This window comes from Ailuropoda melanoleuca, chromosome 12, assembly GCF_002007445.2.
Source record: "Ailuropoda melanoleuca isolate Jingjing chromosome 12, ASM200744v2, whole genome shotgun sequence".
NCBI classification, from domain to species: domain Eukaryota; kingdom Metazoa; phylum Chordata; class Mammalia; order Carnivora; family Ursidae; genus Ailuropoda; species Ailuropoda melanoleuca.
This window is the reverse complement of record NC_048229.1, coordinates 18,779,206-18,789,764: the sequence shown is the minus strand read 5'-3', so window position 1 is coordinate 18,789,764 and position 10,559 is coordinate 18,779,206. Positions and strand designations below refer to the sequence as shown.

Below are 10,559 nucleotides of genomic sequence, written 5' to 3'. Positions count from 1 at the left end.
GCTCCAATCTCCTGCAAACCCACCTGTGTCCCTCTTGCTGCAGCTCCAGCTTTATCTGCGCCTGCCACTCTGTCGGCCAGGGGTGGCCAACTGGGGTCCCCCAAACTCAGTCCTAGCACCTCAACTGTGACAATCAGCAAAGCCCTATCGGCCCCCATCTGAGATGGGGGGGGAGTGCAATCCTGGAGGTCATGCATTAGAAATTAAATTCTCCAGCATCACTCCTGACTCCTTCCTAACTTGTTAACAGCCTGGAGTGGGGGTATTCAGAGGAAGGGACTAAAGAGGCAAGAGGATGATAGATCTGACAATTACCAGGCACCAGCTGTATACATTACGCATGCCATCTCTTTTAATCTGCACCGCAACCCTGAGTTGTGGTGTTGAGTTCAGTGCAATTCTTAGACCTATTTCACAGGTGGGCAAACTGAGGCCTCTAGGAGGTGACCCTCTCAGAATCAGACACCTAACCACAGTTTGGCTATATGCTACAGGGAGGGAACATCTACTAGGTGCTGAGCACTGTCCATATATTGGTTTACTTAATCCTCAACAATCCTAGGAGGTAGGTCCTGATTACACTGCCCCTTTTTCAGAAGAGTTACTAAGGCTCAGGGTGGGGGAGGTCCCTCATTCAAGGACACAGAGGAGATTTGAATTTAGGTTTAGTGGGCCAGGCTGGGTGAGGAAGGGAACAGCAGCTGTTGAGAAGGGATCCGCCAGGGAAAAGAGTTGGGAAGCCCCCGCTAGCCACCCTCCCCTTGCCTGGATTCAGACACACTCTTCTGTGACATTCCGTTCCCCACCTGCTGCCTCAGGCCTCAGCAAATAGGTGTGTGGGGCTCCTCTGGACAGGTTTTTGAAATATGTGTTAATTTTGCAACTTGGAGATACACGTACCTTCTCCGAGTACCTCCTGAGACTGCTATAATAAATTACCCTTTCCCTATTCCCACCTGACAAGGCCCAAGGCCAGGGTATCAGAATGAGCCTCCCGACCACCACATCCAAGCACAGAGGGGTTGTGTCACCAGCTCATGATCACTCAGCACAGCAGCAGACGTGGTCCAGCATTTCAGCCTCATCCTGGCTGTCCGCAGGGGCCTGAGCCATGCTTCAGTCTAACACACGGAGAGGAAGACAAGACCTCCCGGGGCCTAGCAGAGCTAGGGGCAGGGTCCAGTCTGGTGCCCAGGAAAGCTGGAACTGAGATCATTGGTTCTAGGATTTCTGTCGCCCATTGGGTCTCTGGGCTGCCTGGGTGAGCTGCAGGCAGCGGTCATAGAATGACGTGGGGGCTCTTGGGTGATCCGAAGGCCACACCTGCCCCTCACCTGTGCCCACACCCCAGAGCTGGCGTCGCCTCTTTTGAAGTAGCCGCAAGTGCCGGGTTGCCACCTTGATGGCCCTTGGGTCTCTGGAACAGCTGTGGGTAGAGAAGAGTGGGGCAGGCGATCACAGCTGCCAAGGACCCCACCCTACTCTGCAGACTGGGGAACTGAGCCTAGAGAGAAGCAGGGGTGGGGCCGGGGAGGGATGGGTACACTTTGAAGGGTGGCAGAAGAAACCTGGGTTGGCACCCAGAGGCCCCAGTTCTGCCACCAGCCGGCTGCAGAGACGTGAGCCAATCTGGCCTCGGTTTCCTCACCCCTGAAATAGGGAAGGTCACAAGGGGCTTGCTCTGGGAATCAGAACTGAAATGAGATTTTAGGTTAGGAGTAAGAGTTAAGCAAACATTTTCCTATGTGCCAGGCAGGCCTTGGGCTACGTTTGTCACACATACCATTTCCTTGGTTTCTACAAGCTTTTTACAAATAAGAAAATGGAGGCATGGAGAGGTGACTGAACTTGCTAGGTCACATAGGAAGTGACAGAGTCAACATGGACCCATAAGAGCCAACTGCAGAGCTGTATCTGGGGCACCAAGGAGTAGGGGGATGATGACAATGGAACTCAGGTGCCTTAACCCCTTTCCCCAGCCCCTTGGCCCTGGCACACAAAGGGAGAATAGGCAACCCACCCCTTGGGAAAATGCCCCCTCCCTCCTGGCCTTGCCGCCACTTACCCTTTGCCCCCAGCACAGTCCAGTGGAGGGGCCAGCTTGAAGCAGGTCATGCCCAGCAGCTCCCAAAGCACGTTGGTGCCCACGGGTGGGCTGTGGAGCCTCAGGAAGCGTGCCAGACTGAGGGCAGAGGCAGGCTCAGGCTAGGGCAGGGCCTGGCCACCCAGGAACCCCCTCTCAGTGACTGGCAGCAGGCTGCCCACCCCCAAGGGTCCAAGCAGGCCTCACCGACGTGTGCAGTTGCAGTGGAAGAGGGGCTCGTGGGCGCTGTTGAGCAGGTGGAACTTGGTTTCCTGAGGCCCGATCTGCTGCTCGCATTGATCCAGGCGGCGGAAGCTGCGGCAAGCCCGGCGGGCATCTGGGTTGGAGGCGCATGGTGGTGAGGGCAGCCCGGTCCCCCAGCGAGGCCCCACTGATGCCCACTGCCATTTAGGGGAAACATGGACACACATGCTCAGTCACACACACACAGTGTCCCCGTCTCACATCCTTCCTGCCCTCAGAATGCTACACATGTCTCTCTCTCTCTCTCTCTCTCTCTCTCTCTCTCTCTCTCTCTCACACACACACACACACACACACACACACAGCCACCATAGAGCCCAGAATGGTCAGGAAAGTCTTTTTGGAGGAAGAGACTCCTAAGCTGAGACAAGGAGAAGAAGACTCTGGAAGAGTGCTCCGGGCAGAAGGCACTGCATGCGCAAAGGCCCAGAGGTGGGAGAGAGCCAGCTGCTTTTGAGGAACCAAATGAGGTTTCTAAGACTGGAGTTTCAACTGGGGAGTAGAGTCTCCAGGACCAGCACCTGAGGGCCCCTGGCTGTTCAGACATCATGAGTTAGGAGGAGCCATGGTGGGGTCTCAGTGAGGAGTGATATGGTCACGTTTTGGGCTTATGAAAATCCTTCTAGCTGCAGCGTGACTTGATGGGAGAGGTTGGGACACTCCAGGAGGAGTTTGGAACAGGAAAGGAAGCAACACAGGGCCCCTCAACCCCGCACAGAGGCAGGGACTCCTTCCCACATCAGGAAACCCCAGAGTTAGGTTCTGAGCTCACCGTGAGGTTTTAGGCCATTCTGTGGCCCCTGGAGGCCTGGATGGGTGACCTCCAGCCAGGCTGTGGGGGACGTATCAGGTTTGGTGGAGGCCATGGGGACCCAGAGGGCTGTGGTGTTGGTTGTGTTGGGGTGCTTAGACCCTTCCCATTGTGCCGGCCGCTTCTGAGGACGCTGCTTCTGTGGAGGCTTGCTGGGGGCTGGGCTGTGGAGGCTGGGAGTCACGGGGGTGGCCGGGGAGCTCCAGGAGGCATTGTAGAGGGTCCTGGACTGGAGGCGGGCCAGGGGTATGGACCCATATGTTCTACACCTGGAAGGTAGCAATTGGTGGCAACTGGTAACTCACAATCCCCCCACCCCCCGCCGAAGCCCCAGGTTCATCTCCATGGAGACCAAGGCTCTGCCAGTCCCATCCCTTGTCCCACTGGCCTGTGTGGAGCACCCAGGGAAGGTCTACATCCTGGGCCCTGTCCTGAGGAGGGCACAGGGAGGATGAGACATTTGCTGGAGGACGGACATACAGACAAGCCTCCCTCCCAGGGCTTGGAGCCTGGGCTCCCCCCTCTGGCTGGGAAGGGGATGGAAGGGGGCAGCCACATACCCTCCCCACCAGTACCACGCCACACACGCCTTCTGCTTCTCCAGCACGAAGCAGGGGATCTCCAGCACATTGAAGAAGGCCACGCCCACGATGTCCGAGATGGAGTCCCGCTGGTTCTGCAGGCATTGCTGGAACCTGCCAGAGAGCTGGCACTCAGGTCCCTGGACCAAAGAGGGCCACCTGGCTCCTCCTCCAAGACCACCCAGTCACTACCATGCAGGTGCTTGGGATCCAAGAGTCTGTGCTCCAAGGGCTCAGCTTTCCCACCTGCACGGTAGGGTCTGGCTGGCAGATCCTTTAGCATTCTTTGGAATCCCAGTCTCTGCACCCAGGAACTACCCCGCCCCTGAGCCCCCAGCCCTCTCTGCCCACTGCCAACCTGGCATCACAGTCACAGTGGGAGATGGTGTGGAATCGGTAGTTTCGAATGCCATAGTTGTACTGAAGGGGCGTGATGGTCTGTGGGCAGCGGTCGTGTTCCCGGCAGCAGAGATCAGGGCCTTGGAAGACCCCTGCAGGAGGCAGAGGGGGCACCAGCTGAGCAGGGTCTCGGGCACCACATGCTGGCTGTGCCTACCTGGTGCAGGGAGCAGGGACCTTGTTCTTGCCCCAGCCTTGACACAGACGCCCTGGGTGGCCTCAGGCCACTCTCCCTCTGTGGGACTCTCAGTTTCAAAGCTTGAAGAGAGCAACTGGGCACAGCTTTTATTGGGCAGCTCCAAATGCCAGGCAGCCCACCCAGGAGCCCTTGTCCAGGAAAGGGACTTCCTCAGGGGAAGTGAAGTGAGCCTCCAGAGCTCCCAAGCTCACGCCCCAAATAAAACTCCAAAGTTATGAATGTGTGTGGAATGGAATGGCAAACAGACAGGGTGCAACCTTTCTCACTGGCATGATGAAGCATTGCCAGGATGCCAACCTGCTCCAACTCAGGTGCCGAAGCCTTCCCCCCGCCCGCCATGCCTGCACAAAGGCAGCTGTACTGAGTGTAAAAAAGTCATCCAAGTCTGTTACCATCTGAGCAATAGTGCCTTTCACTGAGCATTTCCCAATTGCCTGGCACGTCCCACACCCCAGTTCACAGCAGCTCTGTGAGGGAAATGTCACCTCCATGAACCGGTGAAGAAACCAAGGTTCAGAGATGCGAAGTGACTTGTTCAGCCTGAATTTGCTAACCCAGGCCTTTGGGTCTCAGCATCCACTCCCCTGGGCACCCTGCCTCGTAAAGCCTCCTCTTGGGTAATGGCTTTTTGGCTCAGCCAACCTTGGACCTACCCCAGTCCAACCCCTCCCAGGGATGGTGATTAATGAGGACTCTGAGGTTTGACTAGGATGTTTCCCATCTATGACCTAAATTAAGCAACCCATGATAAGACTTATGGTCACCCCCATTTTACAGGTAAGGACATGGAAATCCAGAGTGGTTAAGTCACTCCCCCAAGAACACACAGCCTAGGAGAGTAGGGGGCTAGGGCAAAAGCCTGCACGTCCCTCACCACCACCCCCCTCCCAGTCCACAATCCCATGGCTCACCCAGCTCTGAGGAGTTCCCAGCAGAATCCCCCACTCCACACCACAGCGTGCCAGGTATGGTCCAGCCTCTCTTCACCCGCTGGTGTCTTATGCTGCCGAGTGCTCCACGGTGTCCTGCTCGCTCCTCCCTGGTCCCTAATGGACCCTCTTCAGGCCCTCGGCAGGCCCCCCACTGACTCTGAAGTGTGGCCAGGGCTCTCTGCAGCTTGGGTCCAGGGGTGTGGATGAAGGAGCTCCCGGTGACCTCACCAGCACAGAGGGCACTGAAGGCTGCGATGAGCTCTGGCTCGTCTTGCCAGCTACACGCTTGCAGCCTCCCGTGCCCGTCCCAGTGGGTGTGGAACAGGGCCAGTCCTCGGGCATCCTTGCCCAGAAAGCTCAGGGTCCCCAAGGGGCTGCCGGGGATGGGCCTGGCCAAGTGGCAGGAGGTGCTGTCCCAGCGGAGGGCAGAGGAGCCCCCCACAGCCACTCCCAGGAGGCTCAGCATCCCTAACAACACTGCCGGAACCCCCATTCCGTCCTAGGCCGGCCCAGTCAGACAAAGCCCCCAGGACACCTACCCCTGGCAGCCCACGAGGCAGCAGTTTTAGCAACTGAGCGGAAGCAGTGCCCTGCAGACCCGGTGCAGCAGGGCCAATGAATGGAGCTTTGGGAGGAGTAGGAAGGAGGCTGGAGTATGGGGTGATCTCGGGCTTGTAACTGAATCCACCGGCTGGGCAGGCTGCTGATTGGCCAAGGAGTGCACTTGCCAGGGCCCACGCCCACATTCACCATGCCTTTCTCATCCAGTCACCTGCTGCCAGCCCCGCCTGGATGGGGACTGTGGGAGCCAAAGCCTTGGGCTTTGGGGCAGGGGGTCAGGAGGGGATCTCTATCTTCCTGGGGAGGGAAGAGGGTTCAGGGGCTCAGAGGAAGCTCCCAGAACTCGTCCTCAGGCCCCTGCCCCAGTGGTGGCTGCCACACCCACCTCCATAAAGTTGGCAGCGGGCCATGGCCTCTGGCAGACCTGGGTGAAGGAGGTGAGGGCAGGGCTAGGGCCCTGTGGCCACCCCCCCCCCGGTGCTCCTGAGGCTTCTGGGAAAGGGAGCATCCATCCCCTGGCTACCTGGGAGCATCCATCCCCTGGCCACCACCTGAGAGCTGGTTCTAAGAAAGCCTCTCGGCATAAATCAGGGGACAGCGCCCCAGAGCCCCCCACTTCCTGGAATTCCAGGACCCAGGCCTGGCCAAGCAGCAACCCTCCTGGTCTGATATATAGTGGAGATGCAGCCCGAGCAGGCCTTGAGAGCAGGGCTCTGGACTTGAAGGGACTATAGTCCCCAGAGGAATGGAGGGCTGGGCAGAGGGCTGAGTCTGCAGCCATCTCCATCCTTGGACTGTAGCCACCAGCGGGACACAGCAGGCATCATGTGTTCCCCAAGAAACAGGAATGGTCCTCCATCAGGGAAGGTCTAGCACCAGCACGTGTTTCTGTGTCTCAAAGCTAACCTACCATCCAGCTACCAAGCACCCGGGGAAGCTGGGATGCTTACACCTGCAGTGCAGATGAAGAAACTGAGGATCATTGAGAGTGAGGAAACTTCAGGTGACAGGCTCCAGTGAGGGAGGGCTTTGGGGCTGGCAGCACAGCTCTTGGAAATCTTTGCTGGGAGGTCAGGGCTGGCAGGGACAGTGATCTGTCTGTCTGTCTGTCCATCTGCTCGTCAGCCTACCGGTCTCCCAACATCCGTCTCAATCTCCATCCTAGTCTCTTCCAGGAGGGCGAGCCGAAGTGAGGCGGAGCCACAGGAAGAACTGGGGAAGGGAAACTCACTGTACACAGCAGGGAGAAGGGGGATGGCCAGCTATGCAGGCCCATCTCTGTGCTTCAAAACCAGCCTGGGCCTGTGGCTCAGAAGGTCATGGCTGGGGACAATGAAAAGGGAAAGAGGGTGGGAGTAGCCCAGGAGCCAAACTCCTTTCCAGAAGCTGGGAAAGGGGGTGTGGAGTAGAGAGAGTGGTGGCAGGAGAGGTAGGGAGACCTGGGGTTCCCAAAGGTAGGGACACCACTGAACAAAGGTGTGTCTCTCTGGAAAGAACTCTACTGTTTGGAAACCATGTTCTGATAATTTTCCCCAGTTGTAGGAATGGCCACCAACCTCTGCCCTCTTTTCCATATTATAGAGCCAGTCACCCAGGAAGGCTGGGAGGTCCTATAGCAGGGGACCCAACTTTCAAGTTCAGACACCCCTAACTTGGGTCCCGGCACTGTGTGACCTCAGGCTTTGAAGTCTTAACTTCTCTGAGCCTCACTCTCCTCATCTGTATGATGGGCATAATCCCGGGAGTCAACTCACGGGATGTTGGTGAAGACTCTGCACAGTGGCTGGCATCCAAGACACTGTCACTAAAGCCTCAGGACATCCCTGGGCAAGAAACAATTTAGCCAGGAGAAAGCAAGTCCCTAAATTTTCAGACCATAGCATCCACGAGAGCAAGTCCCAGCTAGGCCATGACCTGGTTGTATGACTTCAGGCTAGTCCCTGCCCCACTCTGGGCCTTGGTTTCCTTCTCTGTACAGTGAAAAAAACAATGGAAGTGACCTTTGAGGTCTCTTCCTGTCTGGGCCCCAAAGGAAGGCAGGTTGGGGCCTGCCTAGGCCTTGAGGGAAGGTGTCACTGGGTCTTCCCTTCAGATTCCACCCGGTGACCACGTCAGTCAACCTACAGGATAGACTTTGGAGCCCTGTTACTCACTGGAGTGCCCCTCAGAGGCCTTGGCACAGAGGATCCCAGGAGCCAAACCAGCAGGACAAGACAGGCCCGGCCCTGCAGACAAAAGGGGAGCGGAGGCTTTCCTCTGGATCCCCACCTATCTGGGGTGGAACAGGGTGCACAGTGGGTGCCAGGGAGGGTGAGAGGCAGGGGTCCATGGGATCTGATCATTTATCCCTCTCTCTGTCCATCAGGCCTCATCGCACTGTCTCCTTGGGCTTCTCTCTCATCGTTCTGTCTCTTGGTCTCTTTCCCTCTCTGGCTCTGATTCTCTTCATTTCTTTCTCTCTCTCTCCTCCATCCCTCCTTCTCCATCCTATTTTCTCTCTCCTTTCCTTTCTCTTTCTCTTCTCTCTCTGTGTGGCTTTTTGCCACCCCCCGCCCCACGTTATTGTCTCTGCCTCTTTCCCTCCCTCCCTCCCTCCCTCCCTCTCCATCTCTTTTCTTGTGCTCTTCTGGCTCTGAGTATCCCTATCCTCTCCCCAAACTTTTCCCCTCTTTTTCCTGTTTTTCTCTTAATTTTTCCCCTCTTTGTTTTTCTCTCTTTTTGTTTCTTACTGTCTTGTTTCCCTGCTCCCATCCTCTTCTTTTTCTCATTCCTTCCCTCGTTATGTCTCATGGCTTCCTCGTTTGTGCGTGTGTCTCTGTCTCTTTCTCTCCCTTCATTCTTCTCCCTTCCTTCCTTCTCTCTGTTCTCCTCCTCCACACCCTGACCCCAGGCCCAGGACCCAGTGTATCCTGCCCTTTCCAGCCCATGACCTCATCTGAGGCTCACAACCTCTGCTCCTCCCTAGGGAGACAGGCAGGGCAGGGCTTCTCATCCCATTGTTAAGATGGATGGAGTGAAGTTCCAGAAGAGAAGTAACTTGCCAGGAGTTACATACATAGTAGACCAGGGGAGAAGACAGGCAGATTTTTCTTGGCCTTTGGGGAAGACCTCCCGTGACCCTGGGAGACTCTTGACTCCCCTACCACCTCCCCATCTCAGGGACTTCCTCCCCACTGCCTGGAGTCTTGGAACTTGTGTTCCCTACCCCATCTGGAGGTCTCTCCGCTGTTCTCTGTGCCAGGAAAATGGTGCGGGCAGTGCCTAGCTCCAGAACATACTGCGTTCACTTGAAAACAAATAGTTATCGAGTTTCTACTACTGCCAGGCACAGGGGGAGGCCCAGAACAGAGAGAGAAGGGGAGGAGGGACAGAGCATGCTCAAGTCAGGAGATGGCGAGGAACGCATTCCCTGCTGGGACAGAGTTTGGCAGCCCAGGGAAGCCAGGGCCTGAGTGTCAGTTGGGTCCTCTAGGAAGCCACCACCAAGATGGAGTTAGAAGTGCAAGAGATGTAGTGGGGAAACGCCTGTGAAAGATAAAGGGGAGGGAAAGAAGCAGGATTGGGCAGGGAAAGCCTTCAGACTGCTGCAAGTCTGACATGTACAGGGAGAGAGCAGAAGGGAAGGAGAGCTGGGTAAAAGCATCACACGGCGGTGCCACTCTGAGCAGATCTCAGCCAGCCAGTGGGGAGCTCGGTGCAAAGTTTGCCCACAGAAGAGCCCAAGCTGGGCAGAAATAGGCAGACACCAGGGCCCTGGCTGTGCCCAGTCATTGGTTGGGGACTGCCCCCGAGGACAGTGGTGCTGCAGATGCCAAAGGGACCGCAGCTGATGCTGCCCCCGCCCCCGGGGATTTCTCCACCCATTTGGCCGGGGCAGCCCCGCTGCAGGTCAGAAGAAACTCAATGGCAGATGGAGTCTGACAGCTGGGAGGAAGTCCAGAAGGCAGTCTTCTTCCAGGAGATCCCAGGGCTAAGGAGCAGGAATCTGAGTACAGGACTATCCCTCACAAGATTTCCAGGCAGGAGTTCAGCCCCAAGCATATGTGGCATAAACGAAGCCCAGCCCCAGGTCTGAGGGAATAAATACTGAGAAACAACTGGCATGGGACAGAATGTCACTGAGGGCAAGAATCACAACCCTCCTATTCAGATGACACTTGACATTTATATTCTCACCAAGCCCAAGTGTTAGGGTTGCTAGATAAAATAGAGATGCCCAGTTACATTTCAATTTCAGAATTCAGTGAATAATCTTTAGTTGAAGTGTATGTTCCCAACATTGAAATTATTTTTTGATTATCTGAAATTCTAACTTAACTGGGTGTCTTGCATTTTTTATTTGCTACATCTGATGACCCTACCCAGCTGCGAGATGAAGAAAAGCAGGGCAGCAACTCTTCACGGAGGCATAAGGAGGAGGTAGGACTTGCCCAAAGCTCTGCTGCTTATCCACCTTTTCAATCTACACAGGGCTCTTTGGCTGGGATTGAAACCTGGGTTGTTTGTTGGCTCTAACTCAGAGACCTTAGCTCACAACCCCCCCCCCTTCCCTCCTGGGGTTGGACTAGTCCTTGAGGCCCTTGAGAGGCCCTGGGAGTCTAACTCACTCAACAGGATTGAGAGGGTGGGTGGGGAGCATAAAAGTAGGATCAGGAGGCCAGAGGGGGATCTGACTGCAGAACTCAGGCACTAGTAGACTAAATAAATCTCCCATTTCTAAGCCACGGAC

General features: G+C 56.2%; 1 protein-coding gene across 2 annotated transcripts; it reads right to left on the bottom strand.

Annotated features, from left to right (window-relative positions):
* Positions 1–5: 5 nt before the first annotated feature.
* PLA2G3 (phospholipase A2 group III) lies at positions 6–5,903 on the bottom strand. 2 transcript variants are annotated; one of them, XM_019795648.2, is made up of 7 exons: positions 5,249–5,903; positions 4,098–4,230; positions 3,719–3,853; positions 3,120–3,427; positions 2,291–2,484; positions 2,066–2,182; positions 6–1,426 (listed from the first exon to the last, which is right to left on the bottom strand). In XM_019795648.2, exons 1-7 carry the CDS (start codon positions 5,760–5,762, stop codon positions 1,331–1,333), a joined length of 1,497 nt encoding a protein of 498 aa, XP_019651207.1. In that variant the 5' UTR covers positions 5,763–5,903; the 3' UTR covers positions 6–1,330. The 2 variants fall into 2 exon arrangements, with proteins under 2 accessions (XP_019651207.1, XP_002915601.2); XM_002915555.4 differs by having other exon boundaries at positions 2,291–2,420.
* Between the last annotated feature and the right edge of the window lie 4,656 nt (positions 5,904–10,559).